The sequence below is a fragment of the Phacochoerus africanus genome, chromosome 15, assembly GCF_016906955.1.
Source record: "Phacochoerus africanus isolate WHEZ1 chromosome 15, ROS_Pafr_v1, whole genome shotgun sequence".
NCBI classification, from domain to species: domain Eukaryota; kingdom Metazoa; phylum Chordata; class Mammalia; order Artiodactyla; family Suidae; genus Phacochoerus; species Phacochoerus africanus.
The window spans coordinates 107976631-107992286 of record NC_062558.1 but is presented as its reverse complement, the minus strand read 5'-3'; the positions used below and the strand labels follow the sequence as shown (position 1 = coordinate 107992286).

The following is a 15656-nucleotide window of genomic DNA, read 5'->3' as shown; positions in this document are numbered from 1 at the left end:
CACTGGTTACAATCATAAATCCAATGTCATGTGGTTATTTTTCATCACGCTCTTTACAATGGGGATAATAACAGGACCCACCTCAGAAGGTTGTGAGGGTTAAATGAGATACTGTATGTGAAGTACCTGGTACATAACATCTGCTGGCCTTCACTGTTGTGAAGAGCCATTGATTATCTGAGTCTGACCACCGGTCTGGCTCCCTGAGCTTGGACTGTAACCACGGCTCTGGGCTGTGGCATAAGATGTTGGAAGGTACCATCCTGGCCATGGAAAAGCTGGCCCTCTTGCAGGAGGAGACTCAGACCATGGGTGGAAAGGGAAGGTGCAAGGTGTGAGGGGAAGAATGGGGAGAAGCCTCACTAATGGATCTTGGGGCGATGGCAACATTGCTCTGCAACTCAGTGTCCTCCCTTCTCAGATGAGTTGGCCCGGGGTAGTTTTTTTTTTCTTTTCTTTTTTTTTTTTCTTTTTCTTTTTAGGGCTGTACCTGCGGCATATAAAGTTTCCCAGGCTAGGGGTCAAATCGGAGCTACAGCTGCCAGCCTATGCCATAGCCACAGAAACACCAGATCCGAGCCGAGTCTGTAACCTACACCACAGCTCACGGCAACACTGGATCCTTATCCCACTGATGGAGGCCAAGGATTGAACCTGCAACCTCATGGTTCCTAGCTGGATTCGTTTCCTCTGTGCCACAACAGGTATGCGACCCAGGATATTCTTAACGGTTCAATCACCACCAAAATTCTGTGACTGCCTTGATGACAGGAAAAATTAGGAGTTGGGGTTTCAGAGCTGTGTGGTCTGAGACCAGCACTGTGATCCCCAGGGCCTCATATCTACATCTGTGAATAGGGCTGGGGGAGCTACCCCACTCTGGGGAAGCTTCTTGGCTTATTATGCCAAGGAATAGGCTGCCAAAACTTCTGTGCCAGCTCCACTGTGGGCTTGTTCTCCAGAAGGAAGCGGCTTTGGCTGCTGAATTTGCAAATCTAAATATAATACCAATGATGCCACAGGAAGGCTGGCCTGGAGGAAATGGAGCAGGAGGAAGCTGGGCCAGAACTAGAAGAGGCTGCAGAAAGGACAGAGGAGGGAAGCTGGTGATAGAACAAGGTCTGCTGCATACAAATAACAGAAGAGTCACTAAAAAGTGGCATTCTGTTTCAAAATGATGGTCAGCGGCCAGAGACTTCAACTTTGAAACAGAAATTATCTAAAAGGAAGGCATTTTTTTGTGAATTCGAGAATCCTTCCCGTTTCTCTCTGTCCCCTGGTCTGACATAGGTTAGAGGTTTCTGTTGTGTGATGCGACGGCAGAAGGGACCCCTCTCCTGCATTGCCAGCGGAGGGACTTGTGTTGAGGGCAGCTGCGGATCCCAATGTGCCCTGCTCATTCTGCACCCGCTGAATATTTGTGGGGTAAATAAGACATATCTTGTACAAAACAAGTAATATCAAACTTTAAGGGGGAGCCCCCCAAGTGAGTAAATCAAGATAAATAATATTTTGTGTAATATTTAAAAATCAAAATGAATGTCAAAAATTCCATGATGAACAAAATATTGACATTTTAAATGAAGATGGAACCAGGGCTGCTGAGTTATTTTGCTTCAAACCTGAATATGGCTGGCACGGCACTGTGTTCTAGCAACGCCTCTTTGAGAGCTGTTGGCTTTGGGGCCATTGATTCTTTCTTCTGTCCGGCTGAGGCCCTGAAGGGCACTCCTAATATTATCCCACTATTCGGGGAATCCCAATGCTGTGAACTTGAGTCAGAGTCCTCCTACTGGTCTCTCAGCCACCTGTGTTGCCATGCCCAGGCCCTTCTCCATTCTTCCATCCTAATCACAACACACCTCTGTGTAAAGGTTTCCAAGGGCTTCCCACTGCCCACAGATCCCATCTCCTTGGTCTGACTAATAAGGCCCTTGACCCCTTGTCTCCCTCCCACCCAACCTTATCTTTGACCACACCCTTTGCCCTATACCCCCAATCCTACTACTCTTAGCTTCTCACTAGATTCCGATTTCCTTTGAGCCTTTGCCGTTGCTGTTTCCATTGCCTAGCTGCTGTTTCTCACTCTTTTGCTGACTGAATTTCTATCTCCGCATCAGGATCCAGTTCCCAGGTCCCTTCATCTTAAAACCTCAAAGCAGTCACTCCATTCTTAGGGTTCTCACAGCTCCCTGATGCTTCCTGTTCCCAGCAAAGAATTATGAGTAATTTTCACTTGTTACCTGTCTATATTATATGATTAGCTCGTATAACTTTTTTATAAACTGAACAAACAAAACTGTTTTCATTTTAGGACCAAAAAACCAGTTGAAGACATAAAATGCAAAAGATGTCATATAAACCAAATAGCAGTTTAAAAGTTGCTATTAACACTGGAGATTAAATGACTAATAAGTAGCCCTGCCCAACTGCTATGAATTCAGTATCCGTATAAATAAAATTTAGAGCTGAGAAATACCTGAAAGTCCACATAATCTAGTATTCTCGTTTTATAGGAGAAAATGAAGTGTTAAGTGAGGACAAGAATTGCTCAGAATTGGGGGGAGTTCCCGTCGTGGTGCAGCAGAAACGAATCCAACTAGGAACCATGAGGTTGCAGGTTCAATCCCTGGCCTTGCTCAGTGGGTTAAGGATCCCGAGTTGCTGTGGCTGTGGCGTAGGCCAGCACTGTAGCTCTGATTGGACCCCTAGCCTGGGAACCCCCATATGCTGCAAGTGTGGCCCTAAAAATCGAAAAACAAAAACAAAAACAGAAACAAACAAACAAAAAGAATTGCTCAGATTTGCACAGCCAGGAAGCTTCAGAGGCTAGAGTAGAATCTGCTTCTCTGGACTCCCAATCCAGTGCTCTTTCTCTAAATGGCCTCCCTTCCTGTGCCCAAGAAATGATCTGGAAAGGGCTGATCTTGAACTGGGCATTGGGCTGGTGGGATGAAATGAGAACAATTGTGGGTTCATAACAGAGGGTTTAATTATGTCTAAATGTCTAAAGAGTTTGGTTGAATCCAGATATTGAAGGCCTTTGAATGCCAAGCTAATGATTTTATACTTTATCCTGCAAGAAATAGGGAGACATCAAAGACAAGTCATGAGTAGAGTGACATGATAAAAGGAGCAATTTAAGAAAATGAACTTGGGGAAGGGAGAGACTGAAGGTAGGGAGACAAGATGGGAGGCTACTGGCATAGTCCCTTGTCCATGAGACTACAATGGCTGCAGCTGGGGGAGTGGACAGGTGGGTACAGAGATGGATAAGATTCATCTAAAGATGAACTGACATAGCTGGTGATAGGAGATGAATAGTCAGAGAGAGGAAAAAGTTAAGGGGAGAAAAGGCTTAGAAATTTCAAGCCTGAAGATCCAGGAACACCAGATTTCTTATCAAAATTGAAGAACAAAAATAAAATATACTATAAAATGATTAGTAGCATCTTCAAAAGAAATCCAGAGTCGACAATGTGAGATCATTTAAACTCCTGGAAAAGGAGGAAGTCAGCTAAAGAATTAGCAGACCGAGTGATCATTATTACATTTTAAAAAATCCATTCATAGCACAAAATATTTGAGACTGGATGTTTTCTTTGCCTCTATATACACCAAGAAAAATACAGAAATTTCTACTCCAAATTGATCTTAGAAACATATAAGTTGGTGATACCAGGCCAGTTGTGAGGCGCACACAGATGGATGGGTACCAAACCAAGTAGATGAAGATAATTCTAGTCACTGGGGAAGTTCTTGGAGCTCAGAATGAGAATGAATCATTCTCAGCCAAGACAGAAAGTCCCACTTGATTCAACAGACACCGGGGAGCTGCTGCAGGGCCTTGAGGAAGGAGAGGCCTGATGAAAGCTGAGTTTTAGGAACATTAGCTGCATAGGGCCCAACAAACCTTCAGAGCATGGACTGGAGAGGTATGCTGCCTTTCCTGGTGTGGAGGGGAGCTGTAGGCTTGGGAGAGAAGCCAAGATTGCAGGAGAAGGACCATCCCTGTGGATACTGAAAGGATGAAACTCCAGAAGTGGATAAGATATGGGAATGAAGGAGGAGGAAGGATTTGCCTACTCTCTTTGTTTTCAAAAGAGTTGCTTGAATATGAAACCCTCTTTAAAGCGTTCCTAAATCCAGATTAAATAGGGATTTTTCTCAGGTTAACATGGCTTTACATTCTACCCCTTCTGGAAAAAAACAGAGAGGAAAAAAAATACACTAAACCCTGCCTTTTCATGGTTCTCTGTGAGTGCACTAAGTAGCTAAAGGAAAAGCAAAGATGTTCTCTGATTTTTTTTTTCCTACTAAAAAAAAGTACTTCTTGGAGTTCACGTCATGGCGCAGGGGAAATGAATCTGACCAGGAACCATGAGGTTGCGGGTTCAATCCCTGGCCTCGCTCAGTGGGTTAAGGACCCGGCATTGCCGTGAGCTGTGGTGTAGGTTGCACACACAGCTCAGATCTGGTGTTGCTGTGGCTGTGGCGTAGGCTGGTGGCTACAGCTCTGATTGGACCCCTAGCCTGGGAACCTCCATATGCTGTAGGTGAGGCCCTAAAAAAAGAAAAAAAAAGCACTTCTTGCAGATGAAACAGTCTTTTAAATCCTCTCCTGTATTTAATAAAAATTATTAGAAAAATATTTCATAATACACAGATTTTCTTGGACTGTTCTTTGATGATATGGCCATAAGCAGCTGCCTTCAGCGTCCCCTCTGCCCTGGTGGAGCTCTGTGTCCCACCAGGCCATCCCTTCCATGTCTTGTACTGTCGCTCCACACACGTGGGGCTGTTCTCAGCCTGCAGGTGCCTTTCTGAAGAGCAGTCAGCATCTGCGGATTCCTCTCCAACTCGTGCTCTCTGAACCAGAGTCTTCCCTGTAGTCTCTACAAAGGTCTTCTACTTTTTTTTTCTTTTTTTGTCTTTTTAGGGCCGCACCCGCGGCATATGGAGGTTCCCAGGCTAGGGGTCAAATCAGAGCTGTTGCTGCCGGCCTACGCCAGAGCCACAGCAACACGGGATCCAAGCCGCCTCTGCGACCTACACCACAGCTCACAGCAACGCTGGATCCTTAACCCATGAGCGAGGCCAGGGACCGAACCCACAACCACATGGTTCCTAGTCGGATTTGTTTCCGCTGTGCCACGACAGAACTCCAAAGGTCTCCTACCTTGATGCTGCTGTCAGTGGTTCTGTCTTGGCCTTACATTGGAATCACTTTGGGGGAGGCCTAGGTATGAGGATTATCAAAAGCTCCAGGAGTGACTCTACTCACACTGGCAAGAGCACTTCTAACTTTTCTTTCAAGAAGGAGAAGAGGTACAGAGACTGCTCATTGATGAAAGCCCTTAACTTCAATTCAGGGAATACTTATTAAGGAAGGCTGGGCTCCTGGAGTCAAAATCCGTGCTCTGATGCCAGGCTGCCTGGGAACAGGATGCAGGCAGATAAGAAGTATTGTGCTGGACTTATATTGATCCAAGCACAGGTGAAGGGACAAGCTCATTCTTTCTGCTCTTTTCCCCTGTTGAAAGGAGACCTCACACCACTGACTAAAATGCCAGTTTGCCAGTGTGTTCCTCTCCCGGGGGACAGAGTCTGGGTAAGACTTTGGCACCCCATTAATGGCATAAAGAGAAAGACTGGTTGGTAAAGATATTTCAGGCAAGAGAGGGCAGGTGGGAAGATAATCTGGAAGTTGGCAAGCCCGCTCTTTTTTTTTTTTTTTTTTTTTACAATTAAGCCTGGCCTAGAAGGAGATAAACCTGCCCTGGTCCTTGAAAATGTGTTCTTAGCCTTCTGTGTGCATAAGAATTAACCAGCCCAGGAAGTTTGCTAAAATGAAGATTTCTGGGCCTCACCTGGGGATTTTCATTCCATTGGTATGGTTTAGGGCTCAGCAATCTGAATTTTTCTTATTTCTTGGCACATCATTTTTACTTGTACTAAACTTAGTGTTGATTAAAATGCTCTCTCCTGGAATTCCCACTGTGGTGCAATGGGATCAGAAGTGTTGACAGGGAGTTCCCATTGTGGCGCAGTGGTTAACGAATCCGACTAGGAACCGATCCCTGGCCTTGTTCAGTGGGTTAACCATCTGGCGTTGCCGTGAGCAGTGGTATATGTTGCAGACGCGGCTCGGATCCCACGGCTGTGGCGTAGGCCGGTGGCTGCAGCTCCGATTCGACCCCTAGCCGGGGAACCTCCGAGGGAGCAGCCCAAGAAATGGCAAAAAAGACAAAAAAAAAAAAAAAAGAAGTGTCTTGGGAGCACTGGGTTGCAGGTTCGATCCCCAGCCCAACACAGCACTGCTGCAGCTGCAGCTTAGGTCACAGCTGCAGCTTAGGTCACAACTGCAGCTTGGATCTGATCCCTGGCCTGGGACCTCCATATGCCTTGGCACAGCCGAAAAAGAAAAAAGAAAAAGCTCTCTCCTTACACTTGGAGACAGGTGACTATATTTGTTAGCATTAAAGACACTGTTAAGAACCCCAAATATATACGTATTTTTTAATATCTACAAAGAGTACTGCTGTAGGCTAGAGACTAAAATGCCACTCGATATCAGAGCACATAAATACCCTCAGTCTCATGCAGAATTGAGGTCAGAAGATTGTTCCCACAAGTTGGTGCCAATCCACCAGATAGGTTGGGGAACGTTCTCAGCCACCCTCCCTGCCACCACCAAAAAACCTCACCGCAACAACAACAACAAAACCACAACCAAATGCAATTCTGGAGCACCTTCTGGTCTGGAGGAACTCTCCCAAGTGGAAATATTCCTCCTTTACGTCTCCAGCAAACAGCACTGATCTGTGTTGTTTCAGGTCTAATCCAGCCCCCAGGTCTTCCACAAAAAGAGCCATCGCTGTGGACTGAGGATGCCTGTGTGGGCAGGCAGTTTACAGCTATTATCTATCATTTTTGCAGCAACCCTGCAAGGCAGCTAATACCAACTGCATTTCATAGATAATAGAGTTAGGTGGTCTTTAGACCACACTCTAGAAAACATTGTTTCAGAGGGTGATTAGGGTTTGAAGGTACAGGAGGGAACCTGGGATTGTCTGCTCCCTCCTGTCCCTCAAGCCTAACCCCCTGGTCCAAGGTTCCCAGAAGCAAATCCTTTAGCACTCACTCCCGAGCCCAACAGCACTCACTTCTCCAGGTCTCCTCGGGTCTGGTCTGACCTTCACTCCCTACCCTCAAGCAAGGAGGGCCTTAGATTACACTGCTTCCTGTCATGCCCATCCAGGACAGCCAGACAGCGGTTCAGCTAATTAAAGACCCTCCCCTTTGCAGGGGGAGGAAAGGTACAGATAAAGACTAGGTGGCCAAGCAGATAAAACCTAAGGATGGTGCTCACTTAGGAAAATGTTCAAGATATAAGTGGAAAATGCAGATTACAGAATGTCAAATGTGATCTTAATTGTGTAAAATCTATACATATTATACATGTGCAGTAAAAACTTGGAAGGCTGTTCAATTAAATGCTAAAAGGAGGGGATGGAATTAAGAGGGACATTTTAGGTACTGTTTCTAGATTCTGATACAATAAGCAGCTACTGCATAGAACTGCCATTACAGCATCATACAAAAGTTTCCCTGTCCTAAAATTCTCCTGTTCCACCTATTCATCCTCCCTTCCTTCCAAACTCTTGACAGCCACTGATCTTGTCACTTGATCTTGATCATGGTTTTACTTTTTCCAGGTTCCAGTTGGAATCATATACTATGTAGCCTTTTCAGATTGGATTCTTTTACTAAACATATATTATGTTTTTAAGCAGAAATCATCAGAAATTTTAAACCGTACAACCTATGCGACCAACCACTACTTACCTATGGCTCCATGAAAGAAATGAAAAAAAAAAAAAAAAAAGAAAGAAAAATGGTCATCTCTTGCCTTTGAAATTATAGCAGCCCTATCCCACTCTAACAGACCTCCTGCCACAGAGGAAGAGAGTCCCAGGGCTGCTTGGACCTCCTCAACCCCACTCTGGCTCTTGATTTTCTCCAGAGCCCTTCACCAGGCTTCTTGGAGCTGTTCTGGTGCAGACAGCATCCTCTAGGTTCCATCTGGATTTCTTGGGCTTCTCCCACCTTTGGCCACAGACCCTCTCTTTATTTCCCCACAATCCTAACAGAGTTAGGACTGCATGATAATACTTCACTGACATTTGAGAAATAGTGGAAGGGAACTACAACACAAAGAATGGTCCATATTTGCTACTAGACAAGGCTTCACAGGGTGTCCTGGGCTCTTCTTGAGGTTCTCCCTGCGCTGCTCCCAGCCAGAGACCACTTCAAATGTTCGCTCACCTCTGCACTATGGGAATTCTTCCTAAGGTTGACTCAACCTGGAGCCCAGGGACCAGCAACCAGGAGTCCCAGGAAGACAACAGGAAACATCCCGGTACCAGAGCCCAAGACCTGCCTACCACATCCTCATTTTCTTCACTTCCAGTTTCTGGACTGGGGTCTTTGCAGGATGAGGGACAATGAGGACAGCCCATCCCTCTCAGACAGGGCTATGGTCATACCTTAGTCCCAATATCACCACATTCTGTGCTGTTCCGTTTTGGAGCACCGTATTCGGAATGGCAAAATCCCCGCCCTGGTGCTCTGCTCAGAGCAGGTCTGGCTGCTTCTCGGTTACTGCACAATATGAGGGGCCCGTCCTTCCTCTAGCCTCTTCCTCTCCACTCAGCAGCTGCAGCAAACTGTAGCTCAAGAAAAAAGTGCATGACTGTAAGATAAATAAAAATATACAGGTACCAGGTAGTCTAAATCCATACAGAGAAAAATCAAGTCCCATAAAGAAGCAACAGTCTAGGAAAGCACACGTCCACATTGGATAAGCAAACTGGCCACTCAGCGTCTCTGTCTGAAACTTTGCACTTGGGTAGTGGGGATTTTAATTTTCCCCAAGCAGGTATTTACTTTTTTTGGCACAACTAAAAGGCCCACAATGGAAAAAGGTATGATGCACCACAGTTGTGCTCCTGACCAGTAGAGTCAGCACCACCTGGGAACTTGTTAGAAATGCAAATTCTCCAACCCCACCACAGACCCACCCAATCAAAAACTCCGGGGGTGTAGTGAAACTCGGGTTTTCAAAGGACCTCCAGGTGATTCTGATACAATTTAGTATGAGAATCACTGGTCTATCAGATTCCAAAGCAAGCCACTTCTTTGAAGGCAAAAAACAGACAATAACTTTCAAATGATGATATGCCTTCTCTCAGGACATCGTGGGATCTGAATTTGTTGAGAACTAGGCTCAGTCAGGGTCACACATTGTGACAGTGTGTTGTTAAATAACTAAATTTTAAAAAATGAACTCAAAGCTTGAAAAAACATAAAACAAGGGCAAAAAGAGGAGAATATGAGATTTGACTTGGCTTATACAGGGAATAATAATTATAATTATATGACCTGCTCACTATTTTTATTTTTTATTTTTTTCAAGGGCAGACAAACTAGGCCAAGCAGATTTGGCTCACTATTTTTAAATGCCACAATGCTATACTGCTTTAAAATTATATATTGATATTGTTTTAAAATGTATGTTAGATAAGCTTTGTTCTTGGTTTTATTTTGTCATAAACATGGCTGTCTCTTCACAACATTAAAAAATCAGAACATTATGATCCTATTATCTTTCTCCCCACCATGGAAGGATTATCTCTGGAAGGGATAATCAGAGGGAAGCTACTTTATGCCTTACCTGTTTTCACCTACACACAAACTTATCACAGTGAAACCACTGATGTTCAGCACCCTCTCCTGGAATAGTTCAGTTGCACATTTCTTTGCTATTGCATATGTTTTATGTTGTAGTAGAAGGGGAAAAAAAAGTGCTCCAAAATGGAGCAGACGATGCTAGAGGGCAGCAAAAACTGTGCCTTGCACAGTGTCTGAAGAATTGATAAAATGAACTGAGAGCATCACCACATCTTCTTGGTTTGGGGGACACTGAGTTATACTAGGTAACCTAAAGTTTGGCAGCTGTCACCCAAGTCTGGCAGTGTGATGGCTATGGAAGTCAGGATTTGTGTTAACAAGATGCAGAGGGAGGAGAAAAATTTTAGACAAAAAACATATAGTTTAACAATTCAACAATTTACTAAACTTACAGATTGTAATTATTTTACTAATCTATAATTAAGAAATGCATCACATACCAAGCCAAATAAATGACAAAATTACATCAAATGCTTTTGCAATAAACAGATTTAATTTCTGTTTATCTATGCCTACAGCAAAGTCACTTCTGCAAATCAGCCTCTGGCTCCCTCTTACTCTGGCTGTGTCCCACTATTGACAAACCTCAAACAGGATCCTTCAGTCTGGCTCATTCTGCCCTTCAACCCATTAGGCATTAACATGGGCTAAAGACATTCCACTCAGTTACAGTCAGCTTAAAACCAGAGGTGCCCTCTGCTCTCCACTTGATACCGTTTCCTCCCAATCCATCCATTTCAACCTCTCTTCCTCTCTACCCCTAGACCTTCTTTCATTTTCCCTCACTCCTCTATCTCAGAGTCTCTACAGTTCCTCAGGAAAAGGGGAAAAGGGTTTGCACGGCATGTATGTGAATATATTCTAGAATCCTGTACGGTTCTGAGGCACTCAAGAGTACAACTCAAGGGACCCTCTGTGTGTCTCTGATGGGCCAGGTGGTCCTCTTTTCTCTCATCCATCCTTTTTTCTCTGCTGCCAAGCCTGGTGCTTTGCTGGGCTCTCACATGTATGGAATCAATATGCCCAGCTTCCCTAACTGGTGACTTAAACTGTGGTCTCATTTCCTTTGTTACCCAAACTGTGACTTGGTATGGATCTTCCCATATCCGAATTTGGGCCCCCCAGTTATGCACACAGTTACCCAAGATGCAGCCTTAAGGATGTCCTGAAAGAAGTTTCTCTCATCATTCTATACCACCCTCCAGCCTGCCCTCCCTCTGCGGTCCACCCTCCATGCCAATGGAACACACTCTTCCCCAAGACAGGCCGAGGCTGGACAGCAACTCCTGACAAGATACTACTGAAGACTCAGGCACAGTGAAGAGAAATTATCTCATTGAAAATGGCTAGTGATTGCATTTGGAGTGGATAAGAAATGAGATCCTGCTGCATAGCACAGGGAACTATATCTAGCAACTAAAGATGGAACGTGAGAGAGGATAATGTGAGAAAAAGAATGTATATATATGTGTGACTGGGTCACTTTGCTGTACGGTAGAAATGGACAGAACACTGTAAACCAACTATAATGGAGAAAATAAAAATCATTAAATTAAAAAAAAAAAAAGGCTAGTAATGGCCCCGTGGATGGCCCTTCTCAGAGCAGAGGCTCAGACCCAGTCTCAGGTTCAGGGCCACCTCCTCATCCCTCCAGCTCCCCACCATTGAGACCTCCTCAGGTGTGTCTGTGTTCTTCAGCTCTCCAGGTCCTAACAGTCATTAGACCGAGAAAGGAAAAGAGCTCCCCCAAATCCCCAGGCTAAGTTCCCATTTCTGGTTTGACAGCCTCCAAGATGCTTGAAGGCAGCAATGTCATCCCTACGCAGCAAATATCCCACCACCTCCTTGATGCCCGACGGCCCTCCAGAAATAGCTATGGCAGAACATCAGCATAGAAGAGTTGGCCTGGAGTTAACACCTAATGGAGGACGCCAACTGGCCAGGCCAGGTGGAGTTCCTCTAACAAGCTGTCTGTCTTCTCGTCCTCTTAACTGCTCCATCGCTTCACCAAAAAGCTTTGCAGCAAAGCCCCAAACAGTTCTCCCAGATTCCAATTCCAATCAATAGGGTTTCCGAGACTCATGCTAAGCTTGTGTACCACTAATTCATATTAGCTAACAGAAGGCCCAGCTCTCAGAATCAGAGAATTCTGCATTTTTTAATGGAAAAAAATCCATTTTATCCAAAAACAATGGCTCTATACAAGCTTTCAATTTCATTAAATAAAGGACCAATTAAATGGTTTTCTCAGAATAAAGGCAAGACTTGCCTGAAAGGTAAATTCAAATACATCACTCTTTCAAGGCAGAACCACGTGAAATTTTTTTAGATATAGTTTAAGTTAAATAATTATTATGAAGAAAACAAAACATGGTCCTACACGCTAACATTTTTTCCAATTTGTACATTTTTCTAATTACAGCTGGCTTTGAAAACAACCATTTAACAACTTCTTGCATATTCTTCTAAAAAGTTATGCACATACCAACGCACATGCATATATATATATATATATATATATGTCTTTTTTGCATACAAAAAAATCATATGCATACTCTGAATTTGCCTTGGTTCTTTTTTCTCCTCATCCTTCATTTTCATTTTACACAATGATATCTCTTGGGTATATTCACATATCAGCAATAGAGAGGTATTTTTTCAAAGTCCATGGTATTTATTGCTTTATCAATATTTATTTAACTAGTTCCCTTTTAATGATAAATGGGCATTTAGGTTGTTTAAGTGGGAGAGGCAGGAAAGTTTAGGATTATTATATGTAATTCTAGAATAAACATGCTGCTATGTATGTATTTGTACAGTTTGTGACTATGCTCGTTAAGGTAAATTCCTAGCAATGGAATTTCCAGGTCAAAAGGCATGGATGGCAGTTTTAAATATTGACAGACATTGATTGTAATCATTTACATTCCCAAGAATATCTGTATTCTCACACCCTTGCCAACCCTGGGGATTATTACACTAAGTTTTGCCAGGCTGGTAGGCAGAATACGACATCATCTTGTTGTTCCCATTTAGATTCTTTAAATGTAGGTGATGTTAAATTACTTTTCATTGGTCTGTTGGCCATTTTTTTTTTTTTCTTTTTCATGGCTGCACCCATGGCATATGGAGGTTCCCAGGCTAGGGGTCAAATTGGAGCTGTAGCGGCTGGCCTATACCACAGCCACAGCAATGCAGGATCTGAGCCTCATCTGTGACCCACAGCTCAAGGCAATGCTGGATCCTTAACCCACTGACAAGGCCAGGGACCGCAACCTCACGGTTCCTAGCCTGATTTGTTACTGCTGCACCACGATGGGAACTCCACCAAAAAAAAAAAAAGGGTATTTTTTTCTGTTAGCTCTGTGTTTATAACTTTGCTCATTTTTCTATTGAATTGTTCAACTTTATTACTGAGTTGTAAAATTTCTTTGTTAACCAAAACATAGTCATTATTATTATATTATTATTATTATTATTATTATTATTAGGTATTGTGAATATTTCTTCCAGTACGTCATATATTTTTTAATTTTGTGCATATTACTTTTTTGTTCTGCAGAAGTTCCAAGTATTTATGCAATCAGATTCATTCATCATTTTCTTTATGGCTTCTGTGTATGTACAACTTTTAGGTGACAGTTTTCCCAGATTCTACTTAGTAAAGTTAACAATGACAACAAAAATCTTGGGCCTGATTTCAGTCTACACTGTGTCCTTCAAGGTAGTTCCGTGTTTGCAATGTGGATGCTCCAAGGACAAGTAGTGAAAAACAGGGAGGCTTATGAGAGATCTGAAGGCTTTTGCCGCACTTGCCTCCTCAGAACAGACAGATCTCAGGATCAGAATTCCTTCTACAGCCTAAGCCTGACCAGATCAGTGGCAAGGGGCATGGCCCAATGACCACACTCCTTATAGAATCCGTCACATTTTCTCTTTGCTCAAGTAATAGTCATCTTAATTAAATACAATATAACTCATGCTGTTTGGGGGTTTTATTGTATGTTTTTTTTTCTACTTTTGTACTCAAAAAGGATAGAAGTTTTTTTTTAAAAAATCAACCTAATTTTTTTTTGTTTTATTTATTTATTTATTTATTTTGCTTTTTAGGGTGGCACCCGCAGCATATGGTGGTTCCTAGGCTAGGGGTCAAATCAGAACTATAGCTGCCAGCCTATCCCACAGCCACAGCAATCCGAGCGGCGTCTGAGACCTACACCACAGCTCATGGCAACGCTGGATCCTTAACCTACTGAGCGAGGCCAGGGATCAAACCTGCAACCTCATGGTTACTAGTCAGAATCGTTTCTGCTGCACCACAACAGGAACTCCAAAAAATCAACCTAATTATTAATATTTTCTGTTTACTTTCATTTCTTACAGGCAGCTTCAAAAAATAGTTCATGACATGAAGAACAATGAAGGTGGAATAATGAACAAGATCAAAAAGTAAGTTAGACACCACAGCACTATGTGAGCACTTATTCAGGTGAATAACATCTTATGTCAGCCTGTGCTAAGTGGAAGGAAACAAAGTTCCCTGTTACCCCAGTGGGGAATTGCAACCTCTTTAGCATGTGACCCTTCCTTACTTGTGGCTAGAGTCCTGGTGGTCAGATCCACATTCAGGAAACATGGTGAGTGAAGGGGGGCTGGTTAGGCAGCTTGCTTTTCCCTCTTGCTGAAGGAAAGGCGAGCTATGCCATTCAAGGTGCTTGGCAAACATCAAAAAATATGTTTATAGAAACAGGACAATCAGCTTCTTTAACCACTTACCTAAGGGCCAAAAGAGAAACTGCAAGAACACAGCCTGACTTCTTCAGGTTGCCACAACTGTCTTCCATGTTTTGATTTCTTCTTTTTCAATTATGGCCTTAAAATGGTATTTTCAATTGGCACTTAGAGAGGGAATGTTAGAACTGCAAATCTTCCTGCATACAAAAAAAAAAAAAAGTCTCTAGGTGGTTTGTTTTTTTAAGAATAGAAATTGTACCTTGTAAACATCTGCATTTGCCACTCAAAATCTAAGTCAAGCAGTTCCTATTGTGGCTCCGCAGAAACAAATCTGACTAGCATCCATGAGGACGAAGGATCGATCCCTGGCCTTGTTCAGTGGGTTAAGGATCTGGCATTGCTGTTAGATATGGTGTAGGTCGCAGATGTGGCTTGGATCCCATGTTGCTGTGGCTGTGGTGTAGGCTGGTAGCTGCAGCTCTGATTCAACCCCTAGCCTGGGAACTTCCATATGCCATGGGTGTGGCCCTTAAAAGACAAAAAAAAAATCTAAGTCAAGAGGAAAGGGGAAATGGTATTCTGCCAAGTTTTTGTTTAAGGCTTTTTTGGTTTTGTTTTTATGAAAGTAATTCAGATTAACCAGGAAAAAATTGAGTTCAAAATTGTCGTAAGTCAAAATCTCTCACTTTCTCTTGTCACCACCCTAACCCACTCCTCAGAAATGGACACCGCATGAGTGAGTGGTATATATATCCATGTATCTTTTAAACAGATAATTAATAGTCTGCCATAAATGTATTATCATTCATTTAACCAGCTATATATTGGTGAACATCTTTTAAAGTGGGATGATTAGGGGTAGTTCTCTTCTGATGCAGTGGGTTAAAGATCCAGCATTGACACTCCTGTGGCTTGGGTCACTGCTGTGGTGCGGGTTTGATCCCTGGGCTGGGAACTTCCATATGCCACAGACGTGGCCAATAAATAAATAAATAGTAAATAAGCGTGGGAGTGGGAGTTTGAATGTACATTTTTAGAGACCAATTTGATAATGTCTATCAAAATTTTGTGACCATTTCCTTCAGTTTACCTGTCACAAATAATAGCTCAATAAATATTCTTTGCAGACTTTGAGTATACCAGAAAGCTAAATTCCTGAATTGAAATTT

At 43.2% G+C, this 15656-nt stretch overlaps 1 protein-coding gene across 2 annotated transcripts in view; it reads left to right on the top strand.

Annotated features, from left to right (window-relative positions):
* The window catches only part of BLNK (B cell linker), an 85874-nt gene that overhangs the window by 13690 nt on the left and 56528 nt on the right, over positions 1-15656 (top strand). For both annotated transcript variants that reach the window (XM_047762154.1, XM_047762156.1), the window contains exon 2: positions 14137-14202. In XM_047762154.1, coding sequence (XP_047618110.1) covers positions 14137-14202 — 66 coding nt within the window. The remainder of the gene's footprint in view (positions 1-14136; positions 14203-15656) is intronic.